The sequence below is a fragment of the Mauremys mutica genome, chromosome 11, assembly GCF_020497125.1.
Source record: "Mauremys mutica isolate MM-2020 ecotype Southern chromosome 11, ASM2049712v1, whole genome shotgun sequence".
NCBI lineage: Eukaryota > Metazoa > Chordata > Testudines > Geoemydidae > Mauremys > Mauremys mutica.
The window spans coordinates 44658663-44671376 of record NC_059082.1 but is presented as its reverse complement, the minus strand read 5'-3'; the positions used below and the strand labels follow the sequence as shown (position 1 = coordinate 44671376).

General features: G+C 42.7%; 2 protein-coding genes across 6 annotated transcripts in view; one reads left to right on the top strand and one right to left on the bottom strand.

Annotated features, from left to right (window-relative positions):
* The window catches only part of REC114 (REC114 meiotic recombination protein), a 133227-nt gene that overhangs the window by 3482 nt on the left and 117031 nt on the right, over window positions 1-12714 (bottom strand). The window lies entirely within an intron of this gene.
* NPTN (neuroplastin) overlaps window positions 1-12714 on the top strand; it is a 129488-nt gene that overhangs the window by 65775 nt on the left and 50999 nt on the right. For both annotated transcript variants that reach the window (XM_044979789.1, XM_044979788.1), the window contains exons 2-3: window positions 2042-2210; window positions 10115-10209. In XM_044979789.1, the coding sequence (XP_044835724.1) occupies window positions 2042-2210; window positions 10115-10209 (264 nt within the window). The remainder of the gene's footprint in view (window positions 1-2041; window positions 2211-10114; window positions 10210-12714) is intronic.

Below are 12714 nucleotides of genomic sequence, written 5' to 3'. Positions count from 1 at the left end.
AAGCAGCAGGTTTAAAACAAATAAAAGGAAGTTCTTCACGCAGTGCACAGTCAACTTGTGGAACTCCTTACCTGAGGAGGTTGTGAAGGCTAGGACTATAACAGCGTTTAAAAGAGAACTGGATAAATTCATGGTGGTGAAGTCCATAAATGGCTATTAGCCAGGATGGGTAAGGAATGGTGTCTCTAGCCTCTGTTCGTCAGAGGATGGACATGGATGGCAGGAGAGTGATCACTTGATCATTGCCTGTTAGGTTCACTCCCTCTGGGGCACCTGGCATTGGCCACTGTCGGTAGACAGATACTGGGCTAGATGGACCTTTGGTCTGACCCGGTACGGCCATTCTTATGTTCTATGTTTAGCACAATGCTGACTGTCATAGACACAACTGATCAGGGTCCTCTGGCCTAAATGTGGAATGCAATTATAGGGCCAGAGTTAAAGATGGCCTGCAAAAGAGAGAGAATATTTTATCTTTACAATGTATAAAGAAAGCTTAAAAGCGTCTTTTAAAAAAATCTGCTAGGTTTTTTACTTTAAAAATATCAGGAATGTCAAGTCTTGTTTACCCTCTTTATGGGAAGACTTCCTGGATGACTAAAATGAGGACTGGGGCTTTGGACTTTGAATCGTATTGAGTGTTGTGTTGGATTCTTAATGAAGCAAAATTCTTCAGACTGAGATAAAATGGCTTTAATAAAAATGAACATGTTTAAACAGTGAATAAACACTACATTTCTGCTCAACTAGCTTTAATGTCTTTGTTCACTCCTTTATAAAAAAAAAAAAAAAACCTTCTAGTTCTCAAGTTGTCCATAGTATGGAAGAATGCACAAGATCTGAATTCCCAATATGAAAAAACAAGTAGGATACAAATCTCTTTCAAGGAATTGCACATAATAGGAGAAACATGGATGCTTAAATGGAATCTCTTTTCCTTCACAGTTCATCTTTAAGATTAGAATTGGAACCTAAACTGCACATTTCCTGAATTTTATAGGATTTATTTGATTTGATCACTTACAATACAAGCCTGTGTTCCACATTTCTTCTGCTTCCATTTCGCTTTATGCTACTCACAGAGGACACCACAAGAAGGTTGTAGACATGTCACCCAGGTGTCCCATGACTGAACACTCTAGAGAGCAACGTATGCTACATATCAAAGAAGTTAATGCAATGCAAATTTAGTGTTATGCACTTTAAATGCAACACTTTCTCAACCCCACCTCAGATTTTTGTAGTTTGTGACTTGCAACTTGTCTACAGTTGGAAATTTGCTCCAATTTTAGCTTTCTCAGTCTACCAGTTGGTGAAGCTGCACCCTCATGTGGACAGGATAAAAACTGTTTATAAACCAGTTTGCACTGGTGCAGCCTACCCTTAATTTCAAGCGGGAGTAAGATCTACCCGCAGAAAAAGCAATTCTGTCCATTTCCAGTAGGGATTTGTACTATTGCAGCTGCATTGATGTCAATAATGAGAGCATATCCCCCTTGTAGACATGGCCTTGTTCCTAAGACTGTTGATGTGTTTTTTTCCTGGGAACTGGGTACCCAAAGTGATGCATATTATTCACCAAAGCAGACTGTTTTTGCTTGAAGTTTCTGCATATAGAAAAGGGTTTGCTTTATTCTGAATGAATAAAACTGCATTATATTGCCCAGAAACAATGACTTACTTCCTTCAGAAGGTGAGGAAAAGAAGCAAATATGCACCAAATATGCACCAAATATGCAGCTTACCTCTTTGCATTCCACCATATGCAGAAGATTTGTAAAAATCTTACTCTGAGATGTGTAGCAGTTGTTTGAAGTGTGAAAGTGAAGAATCTAAAATTCTTATTTTTTATATAGGGGAACTGGTCCTTAAACTGTTGCCTTCACTAGTGGTCATCTGTTTGTGATGCTTTCTTTATCTCCCAAATTAGCGAAGCAGTAGTCTCTTCCCTCCCCATCTCCCAACTGAACATTAGACCTGGGTTTGAGGTGCAGTTGTTAGCTGAGATTTATGACTCTCTTTAATGTCCACTTTGTTCCAGAGCCCAGGATCAATGTCAGCGAGGAAGTGACCATTCACCAGTCTAGTTCTCCCATCATCCTGCAATGTAACCTCACCACAAGTCCCAGCCCCCTCACTTACAGCTATTGGGTGAAGAATGGGGAAGAAATTTCTGGCACTAAGAAGAATTCCAACACCACAGAGCACAAGTAAGTCTGTAAGAGGAGACGTCTCTTCACTATAGCATCAAGCGTGGTCGCCTTATGATTTAAAATGGGGGATAAAGTCAGGACTTCAGGGTTCTGTTCATGGCTCTGCTACAGGGTGGCTGGACAGTTTGCATGAGATTCATCTGCAGTAGAGGGGTGTGCAATTTCTAGGCTAAACAGAACAACTGAATAGTTCTAGAAAAAGCTAACTCTGAAATGGATCAGTGTTCTCCATAGCTATCCTGAGTAGTTCATATCCACATAATTCCAGGCACAGCTCTTTAGAACTTCTTGGAGCAGGAGTGTTATTGTATGGATAGAAAGTACAGATAATGGTTTCCTTTCTCAGCTGAGCATACTATATATTGTACAATATCCTGTTACATACATTGCAGAATGTGTTCTTGCATCTGTGCATATTGTGCCTGAACAGAAGAGCTGGTCTGAGCTGAGACCAGCTTACCCCCAACTTGGCTGTACTCTGGGCCTTGACAGATGAAGGCCAGTGCTCTGAGCTGTCATTGAAGTATAGGCAGGAGTATTATGGAATTGCTAATTATGAGGAGATAATTGAACTAATGCAGCTGCACTGCCTGAACTTCTTGTCTTTGTCAGCACAGTAACATTTTTGACTGAACTCTGCTCAGAGCTTATGGTTGCCAACCGTCCAGGCTTGTCCTGGAGTCTCCAGGAATTAAAGATTAATCCTTTAAGATTGTCATGTGATGAAACTTCCAGGAATATGTCCAACCAAAATTGGCAAACCTACAGCGCTCGTGCATTAGTACTGGAGCCTGTAATATTTGTGAATAGTATTTCCATATGCTTGAATTGATGCCGTTACATGCCAGTATTCTTTAAGCAGTATTTTCATGAGTTCCCTCTATGATTGGTGTGCACACGTTGATCTCATGATATTAGAATTTTGAATATGCTCACCATACCTCTGTCCTTGCATCTCCTGTCCAAAGGTGTATAAGGGCACGTCTACATTACGTGCTGGACGGGCAGCGATCAATCCAGTGGGGGTTTATTTATCGCGTCTAGTCTAGACGCGATAAATTGACAGCCAAGTGCTCTCCCGTCGACTCCGGTACTCCACCGGAGCGAGAAGCGGAAGCAGAGTCGACGGGGGAGCGTCAGCAGTCGACCTACCACAGTGAAGACACCGCGGTAAGTAGATCTAAGTACGCTGACTTCAGCTACGTTATTCATGTAGCTGAAGTTGCGTAACTTAGATCGATTCCTCCCCTCCCTCCCCGCCCCCCGCAGTGTAGACCAGGCCTAAGAGGGTGATGCCCCAAATCCCACTCATGCCCTTCTGTATGATTGCAGTAAGGAAAAATTATTGTAAGGTGTGGCTCCCTGGCACTGAGCTGTGAAACTACCTTGAAAAGCCACATCCATTGGGGGTGTGCACAAGACATCTTGTGCAGTGATGATGTCATCAACATACTCTCTGTGTGAGAGCGCAACTGCCTCAGTTCCCTTGTTGTTCCAAAAGAGAGCATACAGAACTCTCCTATGTGTCCTCAGGCTAGCTCTTTCCTTAGTTTAATTGATCTCCTTGTAGTTAGTGTAGAGTAGTATAGTATAGCTTAGTGTACATAGCAGCATGCATCCGACAAAGTGAGTATTCACCCACGAAAGCTCATGCTCCTATATGCCTGTTAGTCTATAAGGTGTCACAGGACTCTTTGCTGCTTTTACAGTTCCAGACTAACATGGCGACTCCTCTGATACTTAATGTACATAGTATCTCCAGAACCACATTGGGCCCAGAGATAGATGCTCACATCTGGTGCCTTCTGTAGTTGGGTAAGACCCACTCAGTAACTCAGTGCTGCACCTTTGCTTCCTTTGGTGGGGGGAAGAGAGACTTGAGACTCCAGGTTTCTCAATGTCTCCAGCCTGATATATTCCAGACCCACCAATGGTACCAAGACCAGCCTCCATGCTGAGGTTCCTCTGACACAGGATGCAAGATGTATTTTGACCTTTTGGCCTTGGTGCTGCCTTCCATCGTGCGCCTGAGAACAGAATCTCCTTGTGCTGGAAGCAGATCCCTTATTCAGCTCTGCTTAAATCAAAAGTGGCACTTATGACCAAACTGGCACCACATATTATGGCCTCAGTAGCCTTGGTGACAACACAAGAAACACCCTCTTGGTACCTTTGGCACAGTTGCCCTGGGCACAGACTCCAGACCTCCTCCTCTTGGAGGCATCATGGAAGGGCTTACAGTCCAGGAAGGGCCACTTTGAAATGCTATAAACAAAAATGGAAATGGTTTACTATCTGGGCCACCGATAAAGGATTCTCTCCATCTCAAGCTTGGGTCGCTGCAGTCCTACCATACTTTCTACACCTTCAGTCTGAGCAATTAGCCTCTCTAAAGATCCAGATTACAGCAATATTATCAATATTAGCAATATTCATGCCTAACTTGCATCCGACGAAGTGGGTATTCACCCACGAAAGCTCATGCTGCAAAATGTCTGTTAGTCTATAAGGTGCCACAGGATTCTTTGCTGCTTTTACAGATCCAGACTAACACGGCTACCCCTCTGATACTCAATATTATCTGCTTCTCACAGTTATCTTAAGGACAAACTCATTTTCTCATCCTACAGTCTCCAGGTTCTTAAGGGCATAGTAAACAAGGGTCGGTGCTGGGGCCGGTTTTGTTCAATATCTTCATTAACGATCTGGAGGATGGTGTGGACTGCACCCTTAGCAAGTTTGCAGATGACACTAAACTGGGAGGAGTTGTTGATACGCTGGAGGGTAGGGATAGGATACAGAGGGACCTAGACAAATTAGAGGATTGGGCCAAAAGAAATATGATGAGGTTCAACAAGGACAAGTGCAGAGTCCTGCACTTAGGACGGAAGAATCCCATGCACTGCTACAGACTAGGGACCGAATGGCTGGGTAGCAGTTCTGCAGAAAAGGACCTAGGGGTTACGGTGGACGAAAAGCTGAATATGAGTCAACAGTGTGCCCTTGTTGCCAAGAAGGCTAATGGCATTTTGGGTTGTATAAGTAGGGGCATTTCCAGCAGATCGAGGGATGTGATCATCCCCCTCTACTCAGCACTGGTGAGGCCTCATTTGGAGTACTGTGTCCAGTTTTGGGCTCCACACTACAAGAAGGATGTGGATAAATTGGAGAGAGTCCAGCGGAGGGCAACAAAAATGATTAGGGGACTGGAGCACATGACTTATGAGGAGAGGCTGAGGGAACTGGGATTGTTTAGTCTGCAGAAGAGAAGAATGAGGGGGGATTTGATAGCTGCTTTCAACTACCTGAAAGGGGGTTCCAAAGAGGATGGATCTAGACTGTTCTCAGTGGTAGAAGATGATAGAACAAGGAGTAATGGTCTCAAGTTGCAGAGGGGGAGGTTTAGGTTGGATATTAGGAAAAACTTTTTCACTAGTAGGGTGGTGAAGAACTGGAATGGGTTACCTAGGGAGGTAGTGGAATCTCCTTCCTTAGAGGTTTTTAAGGTCAGGCTTGACAAAGCCCTGGCTGGGATGATTTAGTTGGGTTTGGTCCTGCTTTGAGCAGGGGGTTGGACTAGATGACCTCCTGAGGTCCCTTCCAACCCTGAGATTCTATGATTCTATGATTCTATGAACATGTTCTTCAAACCTCCACACTCCAGTATGGGAGCCTCTGCCTTCAAAGGACCTGCATCTTGTCTTAATGACGCTGGTGGCCCCTCCTTATGAGCCTTTTGCACAAGTACTTTTCAACCACTTATAAAAACGGCCTTTCTGATAGAATTTACATCTGCTAGGAAGGTGGGTGAGCTTAGTTCTTTGGTCATTCCAACTTATGCGGTAAAGGCAGCATGCCTAACTTGTCATATTTCTACCCAGCTCAATGTGTTCCCCCCCAGCTACCCCCCTGGGTTTTTCCCCAGGCCCATTCCTACCCAGGGGATACATGTGTCTCTACTCCTAGGTGAAGACGATATGCTGCTGGAAGACTTCGCCCTTGAACAATCTAACTGGTTATTTGCAGTATGTGGGGAGAGGTGCCAGGGAAAACCCATTACTAAACACTGTCACACTGATCTAGGAGCTGAATACAGTATTGTTACATCTTAGCTAGGAAACCATGGCCCTTTGGTTCAAAGATCTTTTCCATGAGTCACTCAACAAGAGCCACTTCAGCATCAGTGGCTTAAGCAGGTGGGGATATGCAATGCAATTCAGCAGCTTTGAGTTTGTTGCACACTTTCACCAGACAACTTCCCTCGATTTAGCATCGCACCCAGATGGGGAGAGCAGGGCTACGGGTCCATATTTAGTTAAGAACACCTCACCCACCATCGTCCTGAAACAGCACTGCTTGTTAATCTTCCACAAGAGGGAATGCACGCAAGTCCTGAAAGAAAAAGTTGACTTGCCTGTAGTTATTCATGAGTTACCTCTGCATATTCATGCTACCCGCCCACCTTCCCTACCACCTAAGAGTTCTGTAAGGAGAACATCAGGGCTCTATGGCTAGGGAGAAGGAAATGAGGCCATAGAGGAGTGCGCTCCTTTCCTTAAAGTAGGGTGATGCTATCACTCTAGTGCATGATCTTCCATGCTTCCCTTAACACATAACTTTTCAAGGCAGTTCTATGGCTAGACACCAGGGGGCTCAAATAACATCTCCTGGTAAGTGACATCTTTTTCAGCAGTGTCCATCACTTTCCCATTGGTCATTTTCAGGAAAGTGTAGTTTTGTATATATTACTGTTTAAAAACATCGACATAGTTTTATTACTGTTAGTCTTTTACAGCTTATCACTTCTCTGGCAAAACTCTGAGACCACTGCACTGTTTCCAACCAACGGTGAACTAGCCTCATCTAGGTGACCTGGTCTGACATTTCCATGGTGGTACTCTCTCTGTTATGGGAGGATGAAACAGAACATGGTATGAAAGGGACGGAATGCCCCTGAAAACATCTCCACTGTCTGCTATGTTAATGATGAGTAGCACACCCAGATTAGCTCACAATCCAAAACCTTTGGGCACAGGAAATGACCAATCTCTACATCAACATCCTGGAATGGAGAGCAGCCCACTGGCCATTTGAAGGGCACCTCTCCAAATTTTAAATGACAGTACAACATTGATGTATTAGGCAGCAGAGCAGTCCCCATTTGAGACTCCCGTGTAACCTGGTGCATTCATCACCGTGGTACAGGCAGAGCTTTCCATCATCCTGGCAGACAGCCTCAGCAGAGAGTAGAAAAACCAGTGCTGGTGGTCACTTGGAGCCAAGCAAGCAAGTTTTTTCGACCTGGGTCGAACATAAAGGATCTGGTCCTCCCTTGGCTTCCATTCCGTTGTTCAGACTCTGCATACATGCTCTTGCTACGGTTTCAAACAACTAGGTCTCTCCTTCAGTTTAGTAAATGCACCACTTTCTCTCACTTGTATAAAGGTCTGCTGTATTATTTAATCCTACATTGAGTTTTAAAAGGGTCTGCTTCATGTATTTTCATCCTCTCCAGGAAGGTCTAGGACTCAAATATAGTACTTCCTAAATTAACAGCCAACTGAGTGATTGATAGAATGTTCCTTTCATCATCATCTCATGGAAGGCTGCATTTATGGTGGTGATCATGCTGGCTCAGGATCCTGAGATCCAGGAACTAAAGGCTGATCCATAGAATTTCATGGTGGAAGTTGGTCCTTCCTCAATACCCCATATCCCTCTATAAAGTAGTTGGGTATCTCTTTTTTGGGGTGGGGAGGGGAGAAACAGGAAGTTTGAAGTAAATCCCCATTCGTTATCAGGAGAGGGTCAGCTGCATGGTTTCTTTGTTAACATGGCTCTAAGTTGCAGTGTGATCTGGAAAATCATAAGTATTTGTGACTCATGAGAATATTACGAGAAGTCAGTCCATTTCCACCAGAGGCTAACAACTAATTGGGATTCCAGGTGTTGGGGTACATTCCACCAGGTGTAAAGCAGTCTCTGCTGCCTGTCACAAAACTGTTTCCATCGTGGAGATCTGAATGCTGGAGCTCTGTCCATGCTTTCATATGTTAATAGTCTCTGGACTCCCCTTAACCTCTAGATTAGATGCTTAGTTTGACAGAGAACTCTGGCAATCTTTATTCAAGTGAGCTTCCTCAAACCCATCTCCTTTAGGTCTGGGAACTGCTTGTCAAGCTCCTGTAGTGGGGATTCATGCAGGCAGTGCTCAAAGAAAACTGTTGCTTACCATAGTAACTGTAGCTCTTCAAAGTGATTGCCTGTATGGATCCAAGTGTTACCTGCCCTTCTTCCCCATTATTTCCAAGTCTTACCATAAATTCTTGATATTTAATGGGAGGAATTGATTGGCTGGAATTGTCACACTGTGTCCTTGGGTGTTGTGGTACAAGGATATCAGCAGGGTCTGCTTGCAGCATCAATGGACAGTGTTGTTCAAAGTTTCAAGTTTGTGCCCCCAAGCTACACGTTGCCTGCAATCTGAATCCATGAAGGCAATTGTCTCTAAAAACCATAGGTACTATAGTAAGCACCCATCCTTTCTCTAGTATAGAAGAACCTTTAATTTACCTCTGTAAAATATGTATATTACTCATTTGGGTCAAGGGGGTATGGAGGCTTGATATTGATACAGCACTTTGAGATTCTCTGATAAAAGAAGCTAGTATGTTAAAAGTATCATGTTAAATTCACTGGCTGCTTCTAAGACTCTTGACAGTTGCCCTGTGCTATTCAATAACTCTTTTACTGGAAATACCTTTTGTAGGCTTTCTGATCATCTGCACATTACTTCCTTTCTGTAAGAGGGTTAGGTACCTTTCAGTAAAGGGAGGGGGTGGGAGAAACATTAACAACATTTGCTTTAGGCAGGGTGGATATGTGGCTTCTGTGTTTAATACTGCATAACAAAGCACATTTATTTTTCTAACCCTCAAGCTGTTTGTAGGTTAAATATCAACTGAACTTAGCAAATACTTTTTATTAGATACAGAACTTACTGCATGCAATTGAGTCTAAGCTTTTCTTGTGACACTGAAGGTTCCTAGGCTTTAAGTATAAAACATCTTTGTTTTTAGTCTCCAAACCTAGAACTGTAGCATTCTCCTAGCTGGTTCACAAGAACAGAGCTAACAGAGGGAATGGAGAAGACAGTGAAAAGCCCTCATGTGTGCTTGTATCAGTCCTCTGTCCCCGTTTCAGTCACTGCAAACTTAATGCATTGCTTTCTTTATGTGGTTTGACCAGCTTAGAGGATGGGATTTTTGCCAGGTCCCATTTGCACAATTAATAGTCTTTTTTAAAAAAAATTCAGTTGAATGCCCTATTACAAAACTATTTCCAGTATGAGAGGGTCATGGTTTGGTCTTATCAATCTTGATTGTCCCTCTAACTATAATCATGTCTTAAATGGCTGTGCCTCAACTGTTTATGATGCAGACGTATGTATAAATTGCATCTCTTGAGAGAGCAGATCTTTGTTTCCCATGTGAAGTAATCTCTGCCTATTGCTAACAATGAATGCAAATGTCACAGAGGTAATTAAAATTGTGATTTGTGGATAATTTGTGTGAAACTGGTCACAGCAGTTAATGTAGGAGTGATGCTGAAACTTCCTGTTGCTACAATAAAAGAGAGGTTTGTCTGGAAATATTGATTGTCATTCTAGTGTGTTAGTTTGTGTATTATATTGCTGAGGGAATACTCTGCAAATACAACATATATTTATATTGCAGGATAAAATCATAATTACCCAACACAATTTTACCAGTTTATAATACCATTCTGAAATTCAGATTAAAAAATGAAACTCTCCAATGTACTTTGGTTGCCTGCCACCTTTCAATTGCTGAAAATAATTCCCAATGCCACTAACACACATTCTCTCCTTGTACCTACAGGATTTTGAAACTCCGAGCAGACGAGTCGGGGGAATACTTATGTGTGTTCGTGTTTGCTAACTCGCCTGTAGCCAACGCCACTATAGAAGTGAAAGGTATTTTTGGTTTTTCTCTCTCCAGAAAACTATGTCTGAGCAGTGCTCTTTCCTTTCTTCTCTTCTGGGTCCTCTTTGTCAGTAGTTCTCTCTGGGTGTGTCCATACTACATAATTTAACTCAAATGACCCTCCCCGAGTAACTTCCCTTGTGTTAGCTTCTCACAAAGTGATGTTCTGCATCCTCACTGGCATCATAGTTGTTCATATGACTTCTGGAGGCACATCCTTTGGTTCATACATTACAGTAAACTGTACCCCAATATAACTGCTTTTGCAGTGTATAATGATAACTTTTCTGTGCCTTTTGTGGTTACTGAATGGAAATGGTATGAACCCAGCAACTAATTAAAGTAAACCAGTTTAGGTTGTCACGTTCTAGATTTCTCTCCACTGGTGGCAAGGTACGGATTCAGTTTGCAGAGGTTACCTGTATCAGAAGTTGGCACTGGTTTCTCAGTTATTCCCCATACATGTGCCCCTTTTTCCTGCCCTATCCATTTAACAGTAGTTGTATAAACTACTTCAGAGCTTAAAACTGGACTTGGTGCACTAATGAAAAAACAGATTAGAGCTTGGTCAGTCAGAAGAAAAGGCAGCTAAGTAGTCTGCAAGGTACAAAATCCTCATAACCAACTTTGTAAACCTCACTCCCTTTCAGGTTTTGTATTGCCCTTTGCTATTACATAGGTCTGTCCCTAAACTTAAATTGAAGGGGTTCTGTTTCCAATCCATCCTCAAGCTTAATTAAAAAGTGTAAAGCTTTGTCTGTTGCTGTTCCAGTCCTAATGGCAAGTACCAAGGGAAGACAGATCATTGTCTTCTAAATGGGTGGGTTTTTTTTGGCATCCCTGGGGGTAGCTTCTGACCTCAGTTATTTGATATGTTCCTGTGATATTACCTAAGGAACGCCCTTGGCAAAGGCAAACACTGTTAATGGATACATCAGGAACTTCTCTGCCCCTGACTGAAGATATGTTGTATGGCTGAGCTACTGAACTAAGCATAGCTGGAAAGTGGAGGTAACAGACTGTGCAGTCCAAGAGACAACTTATTTGATATTAAAATAAAATTAAGAAAACATAATAGCTGTAAAATTATGGTTAAAAGTGAGTTACATTGTTCTAACACTTCAGACAAAGAAAGCAAACAATTTCCTGAGGCTTAAAACTATTGCCATGTTTAAAAAGATTGTTTTCTGATCAAGATGTATGAAAAAATACTGTCAAATGCGTGTCTCTGTTCAAAGGATTCCTTTTGCAGTGGGCTCTGAGAGAGGATCTTTACATAAAGACTGTCTAGAGATAGTGGATTTTGGTTAAACGCTGGGTATTGTGCTCATAAGGAGAAAGTGGTGATAGCTCCCTAAAATATATAATTAGGAAAACGTAATTAGGAAGGCAAGAGGGCATTTTGTGTGGGAGGGGAGAGGGAGAAGAAATTCATTGCTGATCAGGAGTCTCACTGTGAAATGTGAACAGTCACACAACTCTAAGAATGAAAGTTCTATTGTTTTGCTTGAATCAGTTTAATAGAAGGTTGTGCCGTATTTAGTGAGCCTGTTTTCCAGGATTTAGACTGGCTGTGATTTTATGCTGCTTAATCTTGTTTACTGTGATTTTGCTCAACTTGCTAAATAATTATTGCTTTACGTAAAATCACTTCTGAATTAGGCTGCTTTTAGGGATGACCCTTACAAGCCATTTCCAGAGAGAAGGAAAGCGTCTTAGCTTTGATAAGGGGCAAAAGATGGCCAGCCTAGAGCACTCTGTCAAAAGATGCAGCATGGGGCTGTGCATCAGAGTGGCCAACTTTCACGTGGTAAATAAGCACCCCGACTTTCACAATAAGTCAAAAATCAAGGTAAAACAAGCCAGTTCCTAAGAACCCCAGCACTTGATGTGATTAGGTCCCCCCGGCGTGCAGTCTGGGACTGTGATGGGCCCTCTGTGCACCCGTGACTCTCTCCTCCCCTTGCCCCTGCTTGCCGGGAGCCCATCAATATAAAGAAGCAACAAGCTACAAGCCAACAAGGAACTCACAAGCCAATTAAGCCAAAACCAAGCCCAATTTCTGGGTTTTTTTCCACGGGTTTGGCATGTCTGCTGTGCATTCCCCAAAAGTGCTGTTACTGTGCTGCTCAAGGATAGTTGCAGACACGCAGAAAAAATGGTGGTGCTACTGAGCAGTGGTAGTGATAAACTCAGTTTCTTGGATTGAACCATTGGCACAAAGGGTAGAGGCAGAACAATAGTTAATGACATTAACAACTTTCCTTGGAAATTATGTATAAATACCTGTGACTGAGTAATCATTTCCAATTATAAGTTAATGGCTATTGAGCACCACTCTCGGGAGGAGCTACACTTGTAGATTGCACAGCAGTCAGTAATTTGAGAGGACTCATGGACCCTATTCTGAAGCCACTCCATACAATGTCATGATAATTCCTAGACCAGTAGGCATTAAACAAATTTGTAGACATACAAAGTATGGGGTGTGGAGT